This window comes from Astatotilapia calliptera, chromosome 2 (genome assembly GCF_964374335.1).
Source record: "Astatotilapia calliptera chromosome 2, fAstCal68.1, whole genome shotgun sequence".
NCBI classification, from domain to species: domain Eukaryota; kingdom Metazoa; phylum Chordata; class Actinopteri; order Cichliformes; family Cichlidae; genus Astatotilapia; species Astatotilapia calliptera.
In genome coordinates this window covers 8099185-8115056 of record NC_137423.1, presented here as the reverse complement: position 1 = coordinate 8115056, position 15872 = coordinate 8099185, and the positions used below count along the sequence as shown (strand labels likewise).

The following is a 15872-nucleotide window of genomic DNA, read 5'->3' as shown; positions in this document are numbered from 1 at the left end:
GACTAAATTGCTCAACACTAAACCAAAATCACGTTCAGCAAATGCCTCCTACTATTAAAACACAAAGTTCACTCTGTTCTCTTTTTAGTTTTCGTTATAGATTCTCTGTCACCATGGCTAACAAAAGCAAGCAAGATGCTATTAATAAGCTTACCCCTCTTTTTTTTTTTTTTTCTTCTTCTTTAGTTGGCTTACACGGACAAACTGATTTATGTCCGTATTCATGTATAAGTTGTCGTCTGTGAGGCTGCATGTTGAGCCTCACTTTGGATGAGCTGGAGACCATAATCCCTGTTGAATACTGTAATTTTACCACCATGCCGTCTGTCAGCCGGGCAAATTACAGGTCTACCATGTCTGTATCTATAACACCTTGGGTGCTGCAGTGCAGTCACATGACTGTGAGCACGGCGAACAAAACTGGCTGGCCTCTTCCTACCTGAGGTGATGCCCTTTGGTATGTGGCATGCCTCTGCCAGATTTTAATGAACCTGTGATTTTATTTCATTTTTTCACATTTCTTTTGGTGGCACAGAGCAAGACTTGTTGGTTTTTGATTTAATTGAAGGGTTTTTACATTAAGCCTTAATTAAAATACCCTTCAAGAATTCCTGGGATGGTTTTCAGTGTGTTGCTGCAACTAAAGACATATTTTATCTTTTAAATATACCACACTGTCTCTTCACTTGTGTGCCAAGAATGACTTTGCAAGTGCCTGATTCCGCAGCAAGCCGTCAAAGCTTTCCTCATGCTGAATCTGTAATCTGTACATGCGAAGTCTTCCCAAAATGCTTCCAGGCCTACCTGGCAACACTTGTTGATCTTAGATAATGGATTATTTGACTTGATTGCTGTCAAGCTAGTCTGAGCAGTTTTTATGCAGGTGAATGGAAACATGTGGCGGTAGAGCCAAATGAGGTTACTCATAGGTCAACCCGTGTAATGATGAACAAAAACATGGTCAGAAGGTCAGTTGCAGAAGCTTACCATTATTGCAAAGCTACAACGTTGCATCTTCAGAAAGAATCAGTTCTATTTGATGATTCAGTGACAGTTAGTCTGGAACAGATTCCATATCCACTTCCAAACAGCCCTTATTTAGGTTGGGGGCCAAGGTATATTCATAACCGCCAATGTATACTTGGCAACTTATTTTAAAATTTTTAAATATTTGAGAGAATTGTATGACATCCAAAACTAGTAAAGAATTCCCACAGTTAGTTTACACCTCGCTCATATTGTCTGATGTGCTCCGATCATCACCCTATTCCCTAAAACTCGAAAACACTAGCATTTGACTCACAGTGGACACTGTGACAGTCTGAACGTTTAATGGATAAATGTGCACTTGGAACAAATGTCATGCTACTTTTTATGATTTATGTCTGTTGTTTGGGGTTTCTGTTAGAATCTTTGGCATGAATGAAATTTGCAGCCATCTGTGCAGCTGCAAGAAGCTAGCTGTAATAGCAGTGACAAGTCTCTTAGAGTAGATATCTCATATGGGGTAGACAGGTGCTCTGCTTTGAGTCAGCCTCTTGTCACCATCTTAATGAGCTTCTGCCATTCAAAATAATAACTAAGCTCTTTGTGGGTTAGTGGAAAAAAACCTAGTATTTCTACTGTGTTTTGCATAGATTTTTATATGATTGATGTAGTATTCTTTGCACAGGTGGCCTTGTTGTGAATATGTTCCTGTTAACCCAACCCCCAACACATCAGCCCTCTTCAGCTGCCCTACAACAGGTTTGACTGGAACTCTTTCACATCCCGTTTGAAAGTCAGCAGAGGCATGTTCGGGCGGGAGTGTTTTCATGTGCCTCGCCTCAAGCAAACCTAAATTAATTGTTAAGTGTAATCATTTCTGCGTCTCGCCTGGTGGTCGCGTAGCATGGCAACTGTTTGCATCTTTGCGCTGTTAAATCAGCTCCAGATTTGAGCCGAAACCTCTCAGATCTCAGCTCCTCAGTCTGTTCTCACTTGTGAATAAGCCACATTTATCCAAAATAAAACAGAAAGAGTTGTTGCCTTTTGACTGTTAAACTCCAAATTGGAGTCTGTAAACAATCAAACAAAGAATTCAGCAGTATTTTTCAAAGATTGAAGAGTAGCACACTTGCATAGGACTCGAGTTTGCAGACCATTGGAGCTCACTCTCTTCCACATACTTGTGTTTAGGAGGTTGGCTCTCTCGTGTTTTTTGGAGCTGGGAACGCTGCAGCTGTTGAACAGACGTTTGGTTGAGCGCGGGTTTACTGGAGAGCCTGAGGAGAGGGCAGTGAGGCTTGGATTTCTGTTTTCTTTATGGATCCAGTGACTTAAGATGGGGTCTCGCGAAAGATTGTGCTGAATCTGAGAAGCTGCCGTTCCACAGTCCCAGTTGATGAGCTTAGACCTCAAGTTTTTTTGACAGACATGCGCGCACACACGCTGGCTCAATCGTCATTTGAAAAATTAATCTAGAAAGCAAACAGTTACTCTTTTGTACGCGAGACCCTGTCTCTTGTGGCTGGTATCCAGCTCTGTAACGAGCAGCAGCTGGCTCAGAGGCCTGCACTCAGGAGCTGCATCCCTCACCCTGATGAATGTGTCATTTGTTGCTTGTTTAGCAGTCGCTTTTGTTCTGGGTCTGAACCATCCACAGACAGACACACACACACACACACACACACACACACACACACACACACACACACACACACACACAATGCTCAGCTACAGTTTGTGTAACCTACTTAAAATGGTGCAAAATCTAGGCCTTCATGACTGCTGGGTTTTGGAAAGAAAGAAATAGTTCTTGGAAGGCGTCTGGGTATTTGTAGCCAATGAGAGTTCATGCATTCTTGTGTAGTACTTAATAGTAGTTCCTGTTACACCGCAGTCATCAAATGCAGGTTGGATGACATTCCCCCTGCGGTTGTTTTATTGCTTTATCGGCAGGAGTAGGGCAATAATATTGCCATGACTTCACAGTTGAAGTGATGTCTGCTGATGACTTAAGTAGAAGCTGTAGGCTATCTTTCAGTATGTGACTGAAGGGAGATGTAATTTTGGTGAGCAAAGGCACTTAAGTAGGTCTATTGTTTTATTTCTTGTTGTAGGTTTTTTTTGTCTTATCTGAGCAAGTGCTTTATTTCATGGTGGCTGCAGTCAAATTTCGATCTCTTCCCTCCTCCAGCTTTCCTATTCACTGTATCTTCATAATTGGTGTGTCAGCGACCGTGGAATGTAGAAGAAACAGTTTATCATAAACTACGGCACAGAAGCATTTTTCTTCTGTTCCCCAGAGAAAATATTCATGATAGAGCAGCATCTCCAGAATTGGGCTGTAATGCATACTGAATGTTTTTCTTAGTCCCACTGTGAATAGAAGAAATCATCACGGGGAGGAGAGAGAGAGATAGATAGATAGATAGATAGATAGATAGATAGATAGATATAGAGATATATCGATGGATATAAAAAAACAAAAAAAACAAATGCATTTTGAGGTCTCTTAAAGCATGAAGCATTTTTTGTCTTATTTTTCCCTTTCATGGCCTCTTTCCCCCTTCCAAGCTAGTGGGTTTCCTGTTCCAGCTGGAGCAAACCCAGAATGCCCAAAGAAGGATTTGGTCCAGAAGAAGTAGGAGGACCCATCACTGACATCCGAGCATCAGAAAGTCCACAAGACATAAGCTCTCTGTCGTTAGCGAGAGAGACTGTAAATGTAAATTTGAAACTGTGTGCTTGTGTCAAGTGGAGCACTTGTGATTGTGCACTGGCCTGCAAAGCAGAACAGTAGAAGAGAAAGGAAGCATGTACACCAGTTAGATTAGCTTTCAAGCTGAGGGAAAAAGAAAACAAACCCCCCACACACTGGACACCTGACATGAAACAAGAGGCTAGACAAAATGAGATATAAGGATGAGTGAGAGATCCTCTGATGATAACATGATGGGCTGAAATTTGATCTTTACTGCTTGAAGTTTCAGCCAGGGGAGTTGTGAGCACACAGAGAGACCAGGAATGCGAATTAGGATCGTGTGGTGCCTTCAGTCAAGTCTGTATCTTTTTGATATAAACCCTGAAGTAACCCCAGAGTCATGATAACAAAGGCCTTTTTAAATGAGTACTTAGCCAAGGTTTGTAAACAAAGAATGAAATAAAGACATCACAACTGCTCTAAGTACTCAGAAACAGAAGTGATTTTTACATGGCTACATCACATGCTTGCCATGAATTTGGCTCTTGTAATGTCAGTGACTCCTCCAGGACTGAAGTAGTGGGAGTTGATACGGGAGGTCATGGAGCTGGAGAGAAGAGGCTGAAGGGAGTGTGGAAAATGTGCACAGTTACTGAAAACAGTGGCATACTAGAAGTGGGTTAGGGCCTTTCAGTGGCTGTAATGATGGGGAATATTACTTTAAAGCTTGTTAAAGTGTAAAGAATTCCCATAACCGCCCCATACATAAACCTGTGTTTACATGTTCATATTTAATATTTTCATAATATTTATTATTTTTTTATATGGGAGTTTGGTTTTTTCCTTACTCAGGTTTTCATTCTGTCCCAGATTGTAGACTTAATACTACATAATGCTGTATGCAGACAGATGTGGGGAGTGTGTGATTGGCTGTTGAGTCTCTTAGATGTATATATTTTTTTTGTTGTTGTAGTTAAGAAGCATTCTTAGTCTCCTCTTTTTCATTTAGATCTACCACAGGCCACCACATCACTAAAGAAATAAAACGATACAGACAAATGTAAAGAACAATGGAACGTGATTTTTTTGTATAATAGATCTCTGGGTGAAATCTTACATGAATCCTATTTCATCCTGTCCTGTCTTAATCCCAGTAACTGTTCACTCCTTAGCATCTCAGTCATAAGATGTTTCATGACACTTAAGTAGTGCCTTTTAAAAAGTAAATACAAAGTAAATATTTGTCTTGTATCACAGATTAAATTCTTTCATTCAGTTTTATTTATACAGTACTGATTAAAACACTCTTCTCAGTGGGCTTTAGGTTGTACAGTAAAGACCTTACAATAAAGTGTAACCATTATCCGAAGTGTGAGTGTTTTAATTTCACCAAGTAACCAGTTTTGCACAGGCTGAAATGTGACGAAGGGCCTCAAGGACAGAGTAAAAGGGAATTATTGTGAGATACTGTTTGAAGGAACCTGCTTATCTTAAACCAACACAGAAGCCAGCGATAAAGGGAACCTGTTGCTCCTTCTGTTTACCAGGATCTGTTCAAACTATCAGTGCCTGCTTGGGAATTCTTGTTAAAGTCATTAGGTTTGCTATTTGGCCTGGAAGTGTGTGGTTACCGTTGGGCCTATGTGGAATAAGATTTCACTGTCTTTTCTACCCACACAATAGCAGTCGGATGAAGAGAGGACTGCTCCAGGCCTGGTGACAGAATCTGATTCATACTGAGGAGAGATGTTATATAACCAAAGCAATCACATTTCACTATGGAGAATAAAAGTTTTGAACTTGTTAGTAAACCTTTCTAAATGCTCTCTTCTTTTAAGCTGTTTTATCTGAAGATAAAATATCTTTATTTTAATGAATTGATGCTCAGGCTGGCAAAGAAGCACATCAGTTTAGGGAGCGAAAGTGCCAGATAGTTGTTCCCATAGTAGGAGGCTTGTTAGATGTTGGGGGAAAAAACAGTATGTCAACAACACTGAGACAGACCCTGGTGACTTTCTTTCCTGTCCTAGTAACCCTGAGAAGCATGGGAACTGTAAATAAAAGTATGCAAAAATGCTCCTACTGCCCTCAAGGCTGCAGACTACACAGACCATGAACAGATTGTTTAAGCATGAAGGAAAGTTCACTTTATGCCCATTAGCAGAGGCCATTATGGAGCCATTTTTCCACATCTCAGAGAGGATTTCCCATTAAAGATCATTCATTAAGTGATTGTGATTATTTTTCCCCCCAGTAGGATTTCTAAAGGTCAATGTGGGAGCATGTTGCATGATAAGTAAGGCATTGGAGAAATGTTTTACAGACCATTGATGTGTTACAGTCATGCAAATAACGTGTCCCTTGCTCTCTTCCATTTTACAGCAGATATGCTTTAGCTGATTAGTCTCTGCAATTAATGAATGGGCTGAATCACCAATGTAGTGGATTCCAGTGTTGAAATAAATTATGTTTTCTCTCAGGATGTGAGATTTGTTTCTTAAATGGTTATCTGCATTGTTACTTCAAGGCTTTCTAGCTTGTTTTTTTTATTATTATTATTATTACGCTGTATTCATTGTTTCAGCCATGTTTATACTTAAATTATTATACATTTTTCCCTAATGCTGGCACTCTCTATCTAAGCTGAAATAGCTGTTTTAGCCAATACACTAAAGCCACTAATTGACATGATTTTGTTTTTGTTGGTATTTCATGGGCTAAGCTGAGAGTGGACACTCACTGATTGTCTCCGTTTCCAGCAGTTAGAGGGGTTATGCTCTCAATTCCTCTGAAAGGATTTTCTTTAACAACCTGGCTTTACTATTAATTATCTTAAGAACCTTGGGAAATAAGATTGACTTAACCTAATTATCCAAAGGTACATGATCAGTGACTAAGTACAGGGCAGGATCTCAAGGTCAGACATGACCAGTGTGGGGAGAATAACTCTACTCATCATTAGCAAATAATGCAGCAAAGGTCATTCTTGAATTAATCTTTTGGATCTTTTAATATACTGAGTAAGTTATTAGCTCAATTTGCCATCAGTCTCATCTTATGTCCTTCCCTTCTGTTTCAGGATTCCGCAAAATCAGCCTTGATGATCTGCGTAAGGCCTACATCGTCAAGGACGTGCAACAGTACATCCTTCACAGGCTGGATCAGGAGGAGGCCCTGAGGCAGCATCTAACCAAGGAGACAGCTGAGATGCTTAACCAACTTCACATCAAGAGCAGTGGTTGTTTCCTTTACCTGGAACGTGTCCTGGATGGTGTGGTGGAAAACTTTATCATGCTTCGTGAGATCCGCGACATCCCGGGCACTCTTAATGGCCTCTACCTGTGGCTCTGCCAGAGACTGTTTGTCAGAAAACAGTTTGCCAAAGTACAACCAATTCTTAATGTAATCCTTGCAACTTGTAGGCCACTCACAGTCAAAGAACTGTACCATGCAGTCTGGACCAAAAACATGACACTGACCATGGAAGAGTTTCAGAAAAAGATGGACATTCTCTCCAAATTATTGGTCGATGGCCTTGGGAGCACTAAAATCCTCTTTCACTACAGTTTTGCAGAGTGGCTACTAGATGTTAAGCACTGCACCCAAAAGTACTTGTGCAATGCAGCAGAGGGACATAGGATGTTGGCAATGAGTTATACTTGCCGGGCAAAGCAGCTCAAGCCGCTTGAGGTGCAGGAATTTGCATTGCATCTTGTGAACTCCAATCTACAGATTGAAGCATTTAATCTGGCTCTTTGGATGGTTTGGAATGGAACTCCTGCTAAAGACTCTTTGAGCACCTCCATACCAAAGGAACAGGAGGTTCTGCAGCTACTGGTCAAAGCTGGTGCACACGTAAACAATGAGGATGATCATGCTTCATGTATTGTACAACAGGCCCTAGAAAGAGAGGATTCGATAAGGACACTACTTGACAATGGGGCATCTGTAAACCAGTGTGACTCCGGTGGAAAAACTCTGCTGAGTAATGCTGCATACAGCGGAAACCTTGATGTTGTCAACTTGCTTATATCTAGAGGGGCAAACATGGAGCTAGAAGATAACAATGGACAGACGGCACTTACCCTTGCTGCAAGGCAGGGCCATACTAAAGTGGTCAACTGCCTTATTGGCTGTGAGGCCAACATAAACCATACAGATCACGATGGGTGGACTGCTCTCCGTTCAGCAGCATGGGGTGGACATTCAGAAGTTGTGTCTGCTCTGCTTTATGCTGGTGCCAAAGTGGACTGTGCTGATGCCGATGGCAGAACTGCTTTAAGAGCTGCTGCTTGGGGAGGTCATGAAGACATTGTGTTGAACCTTCTTCAACATGGCGCTGAGGTCAACAAAGCAGACAATGAAGGAAGAACAGCTCTTATTGCTGCAGCCTATATGGGACACAGAGAAATTGTTGAGCACCTGTTGGACCATGGAGCCGAAGTTAATCATGAAGACGTTGATGGAAGGACTGCCCTTTCAGTCGCTGCTCTCTGTGTTCCTGCAAGTAAAGGCCATGCATCTGTTGTGAGCCTTTTGATCGACAGGGGTGCAGAGGTCGACCACTGTGACAAAGACTGCATGACTCCTCTCCTCGTGGCTGGCTATGAAGGACATGTAGATGTAGTTGACTTGCTTTTAGAAGGCGGGGCTGATGTGGATCATACAGACAACAATGGCCGCACCCCTCTTCTGGCTGCTGCATCAATGGGCCATGCATCTGTAGTCAACACACTACTTTTTTGGGGGGCTGCTGTTGATAGTATTGACAGTGAGGGAAGGACTGTGCTGAGCATTGCATCTGCTCAGGGTAATGTGGAGGTGGTCAGAACTCTGCTGGACAGAGGTCTTGATGAGAATCACAGGGATGATGCAGGCTGGACCCCGCTTCACATGGCTTCATTTGAGGGCCACCGGCAAGTTTGCGATGCCCTTATTGAACAAGGTGCTCGTTGCACAGAGGTAGATAATGATGGTCGAATACCGCTGATATTAGCTGCACAAGAGGGACATTATGACTGTGTGCAAATTCTTCTGGAACACAAGTCATGCAGTGACCAGAGGGGATATGATGGGAGGAATGCTCTCAGGGTAGCTGCATTAGAAGGTCACAGGGAGATTGTTGAACTGCTGCTGAGCCACGGTGCTGATATAGATTGCAAAGATGCAGACGGACGCCCGACGCTTTACATACTAGCACTTGAAAATCAGCTGGCCATGACAGAATATTTCCTTGAAAATGGCGCAAATGTGGAAGCTTGTGACACTGAGGGCAGAACGGCCCTGCATGTATCCTGCTGGCAAGGGCATATTGAAATGGTGAGGCTGCTGATTAACTACCATGCTGATGTGAATGCCTGTGACAATGAAAAAAGATCTGCCCTCCAGTCTGCTGCATGGCAAGGCCATACAAAAGTCGTGCAGTTTTTGATAGAGAATGGCACACATGTAGATCACACATGCAATCAGGGAGCAACGGCACTAGGCATAGCTGCCCAGGAGGGTCACATCGATGTTGTACAAATACTTCTTGAAAACGGTGCTGACCCCAACCACGCTGATCAGTTTGGAAGAACGGCAATGAGAGTAGCAGCAAAAGGTGGCCATTCAATGATTATAAAACTTCTAGAAAAATATGGAGCTACAACTCTAAATGGCTGCAACCCCTCCCCAGTGCATACCATGGAAGAAAAAACACCATTGGCAGTGACTGGTAAAATGCAGTCCCTCACCATCAAATCAAGTAGTTCTGGCAGCACTGGGGCAGGAGATGTGCAGTCATCTGGACGAGGTCTACAGAACGGGCCTGTTCATGCCTTCAGTTCACCGTCAGAGTCTCCTGATTCCACTGTAGATAGACAGAAATCCTCCCTGTCAAATAATTCTCTCAAGAGTTCAAAAAACTCCTCTTTGAGAACCACATCATCTACAGCCACAGCACAGACAGTGCCCATTGACAGTTTTCACGGACTGACATTTACAGAACAGATTCAGCAGCACTCACTGCCCCGCAGCCGGAGCAGACAGTCTATTGTATCTCCGTCCTCTACGACAAAGTCCATTAGTCAGCAGCCATCATCCCCATCCAGTGACTTTGACTGGTCTCAGCTGAAATCCGGTCTTAAATCAACAAAGGGAACTAAAACTGGAAATAGCACAGCAAACAGCAAAACAACACTGGGAGACAAGAAGAAAATCAAGAACAGTGGCTCAACCCAAGGTCAGGTTCTGGAGTATGAGATGACCCAGTTTGACAAGAGAATTGCCATTAATAAATCGGTAGCTAACATCGCAGTGAAAGATCCTCATTGTAAGATCATGATTGGTGGTTCAGTTCAGCAGGAAAGGGGACAGTGCCAGGATCAGTTTTTCATACAGCAGCAAAGCTGTTCTGAGAAGAAGAGGAATGGGATAATGACAAACCCCAACTATCATCTACAGGGTAATCAGGTTTTCTTGGGTAGGGTATCAGTTCCACGGACTGTTCAAAACAGGGGCCACCAGGATGTTCTAGAGAACTATCCCATAGGGGAAACGGAGCTAAGCCTTAAACAAGCCCTGAAACTGCAGATTGAAGGATCAGACCATGGGTTTAACTACAAAAAGGAGACTCCATTATAGCTGGTAAGAGAGAGTTTGTTTTTGTTTTGTTTTTTTAATATTCCAGCATGTGATTTTAATGTAATACAGCAACCATGTGTTTATATGTTGAAATCAAGAAAAGGTGAGGGCACATAGCAAACAACACATGCTTTTGGCTTGTCTAAGGACTAATAAAGGAGCAAAAAATGGGCACATAGATGATACCGGAATGCACTGAATAGAACCACCATTAGTTTTATTTAATCAGACTTGCGTGAAGAAAGCCTCCCAAGCAAAACATTAACCCAAATCATTCCTGTGCCATTTCAGATGTCTTGAATGCCATTCGTCATGCAGACGGCGGAGGGAATGTGCCAAAGCAACTGTTTTCATCTGCATTTAAAAAAAAAAAAAAACACTTTTTTTTTTAAACTTTTCATCAGTGGGAGACCTCAAAATGTTACCTAGGGAAGATTGTTTTCTGCCTAAGGCTTATGTGAACTGATACTTCAATGTGCCTACATCTGTTACAGCCTTCTCCATGTATCCATGCAAACTATCATCTTAATTTAATGTAATGCTATTTAATAAACAGTGTATGCACTTTTAAGAGTAAAATGACAGACATGCATTTGTTCTAGTCACTCGTATCCCATCCATGTTTTATCTAAGTAACTGTTTGAGAAAACGTACCAATGCTTTTTCCTGTTATTTTATATTAATGTTTGTTCTACTTTTTAAACACTGACAACAATGTACTGCGAGTACAATGTAACAAACCAGAGGACATAACAGTAACTGATGCCATGGTATGAAGTAAGCGCATTGATAGTCTGCCTTTCTAGAGACCCCAAATAATCTGTGTTAACTTTGAGCAGCGTGTTAAACTTACTTTGTGTGTGATGTGTCAATAGCTATTTTCATCACAAGTATATAAAAGTGTATTTATTTTTGGGGGAAAAAAAGCCACTTTTTGGTTTTGCATTACATTCTATCATGGTGCTGTGTTTTCAGACGTTGCCTGCAGTCATTTTGAACTCCCAATTTGTTGGCTATGTAAGTTTGTGCATTATTAAAATATCTAAGAAAGAGGGAGGTTCATCGAAAATGTAAACAAAAATAATAATAATTTTGTCCCTATGGGATTTTTTTTTTTTTTTTTTTGGTTGTTGTTGTTGTGAGTCCTGTTTTGTGTGCATTAAAAAAAATATTTAAATAATCCATTTTGGTGCTAAAAGCAGCAATGTCAAGTGATTAAAAATACATTTGTCAGCACAGTTACATGTATAACCTACTGCATCGCAAGAAACAAAATCCAAGCTTTGTTTCCGTATCGTCATGTGGTTCATTTTCAGTTAATTCCTGGCTGGATTTTTCAGGGGCATGACACAGACTCAGAAAGGCTTCAGCCATTAAGACAACTACTAGCTGTTAGTGACATTGTCTGTAATGCAAAGTTGTAAAGCCAAAGTTGAATGGGTATATTCTAACCCGCCTCCTCCCTGTGAGACACTGAGGATCAGTTGGACACGACTTACCCCTGTGGGAGACTGAGGGGAGGAGGTGCTCAGCTGTGACACTGAGGGAACTGAAACATCTGTTTCTTATGAATTCTATAGAGCTGCGTTAGTGTTTACAGGCTGTGTCATATTTTTTTGCAGGCTTTTCATAATGTTAACGGTGAGATATATTGCCAAGAACTGGGATCGAGGAGTAGAAGCCTATCGCATGCACGAACACTTATAAGCCCTAGTGAAAGCTCTCAGCTCTTCAGTACTACAGTAGCTCAAATGTATGCCATGAAGGGACGGTAGAAGGATTCTAAGCAGGACCGGGTTTAGAAACAGTGTTGGAAAAACATACTGTATAGTCTTATTAAGCAGTTATCTTGTTTGTCTTGACTGTGTTTTGTCTGCCATCTTTGATTTGACTGTCAGTGATTGGATTGTAAATAGCTTCCAATGTACATTCAACTTTCATTTAAAAAGAATTCCTGTATTCTATGAAGTGGAATTTTCTGATGTATATTAAAGTGCTTAATAAACATATTTGCTTTACTGCTGAAACAGACATTTTTGCTTATTTCATTTCGCATCCTTTTATAGTAACAGTGCCAGATAGTTGAGGCCAGTATGCTGACAGAAATGATTGTGTTGGCCGTTAATGGTCCAAAACAAGATGGATAATAAAAAAGCCACCAAAGGAAAGAGATTTGATTTATGGGGATGTACCAAAACCTGAAAAATCTGCACCATGCGTATATTTTTGTACTTGTATTCTTTTGACAGCTTTTTCCTCTCTCCCTTTCTCTCTCTCTCTTGTATTGGAGCTGTGAAACTACAGCATGTGCTGTTAATATCTACTTCACTGTTGGTCATTTGATATAGAGGGCCAAACCAGGACACTGCAGGCATCGCAACACATGGATCACGCTGAAGTGGAGCAGACAAGTGTGCCAAGTGCTATCGCGGCCTCCCCCTCTCCTGCATTTCACTCTGTTCATTTGAGTTAAAAGCAAACTGAAAGAGAGCTCTAACAGAAGTAGCTGAAAGATTTGATTTAATAGCATTTTTATTTAATCTTACGCAGTTTCACAATAAAGAAACTGGGTGCTTTTACTGGATTTTGGCTGTGATTGTGAATTATCTCCTATTCAAATTCCAAATCGATGCAAAGTATACAGTGAAAACATTCAGCTGTGTTTCAAAAAGACTTAACTTTGAACCAAAGAGTTAAATCTGAACAAAGTGGTTCTATTGAATAATTAGGTTTAACTGCCACCACCCAAAATGTCATGAAAAAATGCACCAAATAGCCGTTCAAGTGCCATTTAGACTTTTGGACCTTCAGCACAGGCTTCTCTGTATGTTTTGAGAGGGTGGGTGTTAATGAATGAACCATCTGGTACTGATGTCATGCAGTGTGCACTGTCCAAGCTTGGAGGATCTCCTCATGAACCGTCTGCCAGTGGCCACATCTGGTTGCTCTCCACCCATGCCCTTGTTTTGGATACAGCGCTAACAAGTTCCCTCACAATATACACAACATGGAGACAGTTGTGGCTGGCTTGTTCCAGAGGTATTTTAAACCCAATGGCCTTCAACTAGTGCATGCCTTTGAGAGCCACGTGTGTGCTGAATTCACATTTAAGTAAATGTGATCTCTGTTTAGCACTTTAGCTACAAGCTTTCTTGTTTGGCTTCACAGAAACCTGCGTGTACTTCGATCTAAGCTGGCTCAAGGTGACTGTCGAATCACAAAATGCTGTTAATTCTCGTGTCCTTGTGGGGAACATATTTCCCAGCTTGTCTTGAGATCAGCAATCCTCACAAGAATGCAAACACTGAAAAGATTTCTTTTTGGCAGGTGTGTGTGTGTGTGTGTGTGTGTGTGTGCGGCTGGTGTCTTACTTCCAAGTTTCTTTGTGATCACATATGTTGAGCTTTAATCTGTGTATTTTCCAACTTCTGCATACAATTTTCAAAAATATACACTTTGAAGAGGGTTTTCAAGATAAAGCCTTTTCAGTTGATCGAAGCTTAGTGAGACAAAACAAATAAAGGCTGCATTTTCAGATGTATTCTCGATTATGAGACTTTAGCCAGAGCAAAGCTTTGTTGGAAAAGAAAATACTGTATGCATTCAACAAATCCTCTTTTTGTGCAGAGATGAATGAGTATGTGCCAGATTTTGCTTTGTGGATTACATTACTAATTACATGCTAAATTACAATTTGTAAACATCACCAAACAGTCATTCTTACTAATCAATTAACTTGAGTAAACACATCGAAGAATTTGCGTTGACTCTTGGACAGAATGTGTAAGTTCAAATCTATAGCTGAACAATTTAAATCAGACTTCAAGCACGACTCTACATCATGTCAGACCAGTTTTATTCTCCAAATGTTAACTGTTGTTCTGGGAAACTGGCATCTGTACAAGTATAAATAGTCAGCATCTTGGGATGAGTGCCAGAAATGATTTGGTGAAGAAGCAGCCAAGTGGCAGACTTGTGGAGAAATTTTACAATGGGGTATTTAAATATGTCCCTCCAGTTTTATAATGACACGAGTGCAGCCATGCAGAGCCATTCATCTCAGTGGCGTTCAAATTAGATTGACTGGAACTACTAGCCTGCGAGCTTTGTTAAAACTGTGACCTGAAATAAAGGTGAATTTCTCCAAACTCACAGCGAAGAGGAAATGGCTGCAATTTGGTTGGAGAGAGAGACTTTAAATCCATTAACTGCTACATTTATGTGTTATGTTGTTCTGAAGAAGTTTGTGTAGATCTTGTTTTTTACATATAGTATGTTTAATTTTTAGATTATCTGGGAAATATTTTTATTAATTATTAATTAATAATTAACTGATTAATAATAATAATAATTATTATTATTTATTTTTACAAAATCCTGCTTTAAAGCGATTTTTTGTTTGTTTGTTTAAAAAACAATTTGCCCTGAAAGTGACACTATACAAAGAAAAAATGTGTTATAATTGACTCATCAATAAAATCTTACACTCAGTGTTCTATTGTAAACAAATTTTTTTTTTAAGCTGCATACACACAGGAAGTAATTTGCTCTATGAATTGCTTTGAAGTTGACCTCTGATCGCTAGTCTAGATAACCCCTAATAGATTAACTTTCCTGTCATATGTTAGTCACCGGTATCACTCGTTATCCTGCGCTCTCATTGGTTATCGCTTGCCTCAAAAGTGAGTTCATCTCAGGACCTGCCCACTTCCTGTCACCAACTATTTTATTGCAGGTTTTGTGCCAAAAAGTGATTGCAGATGTTTCTATGTGAATTTTGTTTTAATACTATGTGTAATATTCTTACTTATATTGGCAAACAGGCTGCAATCAACAGGATTTGCTAATAAAATAAACAAATGACCAATTTTGCAAGAAACGTCATGACTGCATTATTGTACCTACATTATAATCATGTGACATAGCAACAGTGCATGAAATTTAATTTACAAAAAAAAGTTTCCTTTCAGTCAGTTGCAGACCAAAGAATAGCAACACACAGATGGGCAGTAGATAATGAAACCCTTGTGCAAACATGAGCGTTAGTTTATATGTGTCATTTCAGTCACAAAGGAAGCTGAGTTAGATCAAATGGGTATCTTTTTTTTTTTTTGGGAAGGGAAACATTAGCTCTAATCCCACAATTTATCACATGAACAAACCTACATGTTATTGCCACCAGTGGCTATGGAAACAAATATAGAGAATGATAAATAGACCATAACTTTGGAAAGCAGATTCTTCTTGATTTAATATTTGAACTCAAACAAGCTTAATACTTCTTTGTGGGTCAGAGCCAGTCTGCAGAGGTGAAATTATCCCAATTCTCAACTTGTATACATTGCATATTATAAAAATGCCATATTACTACTGTGCTACAAACACCTAAAACACATCCGAACCCATCCTTTAATGTCTAGTTGCTGGCAGCCATGTATGCAATGGAAACTCAACAACAGGCTGTGTAAGCCCATTTCACACTCCTCTTTCCTACAAACATCACGTGATCAGCCATAATTCATAGAAGCACACTTAAATTTGCAAGATTTTTAGCTCCAACAACCCC

General features: G+C 40.6%; 1 protein-coding gene across 1 annotated transcript in view; it reads left to right on the top strand.

Moving 5' to 3' along the window:
• ankrd50 (ankyrin repeat domain 50) overlaps positions 1-12333 on the top strand; it is a 39339-nt gene extending 27006 nt beyond the window's left edge. Inside the window, exons 5-6 of the mRNA XM_026183518.2 lie at positions 6765-10309; positions 10598-12333. Coding sequence (XP_026039303.1) covers positions 6765-10306 — 3542 coding nt within the window. The 3' untranslated portion in view covers positions 10307-10309; positions 10598-12333. The remainder of the gene's footprint in view (positions 1-6764; positions 10310-10597) is intronic.
• Positions 12334-15872: the final 3539 nt, after the last annotated feature.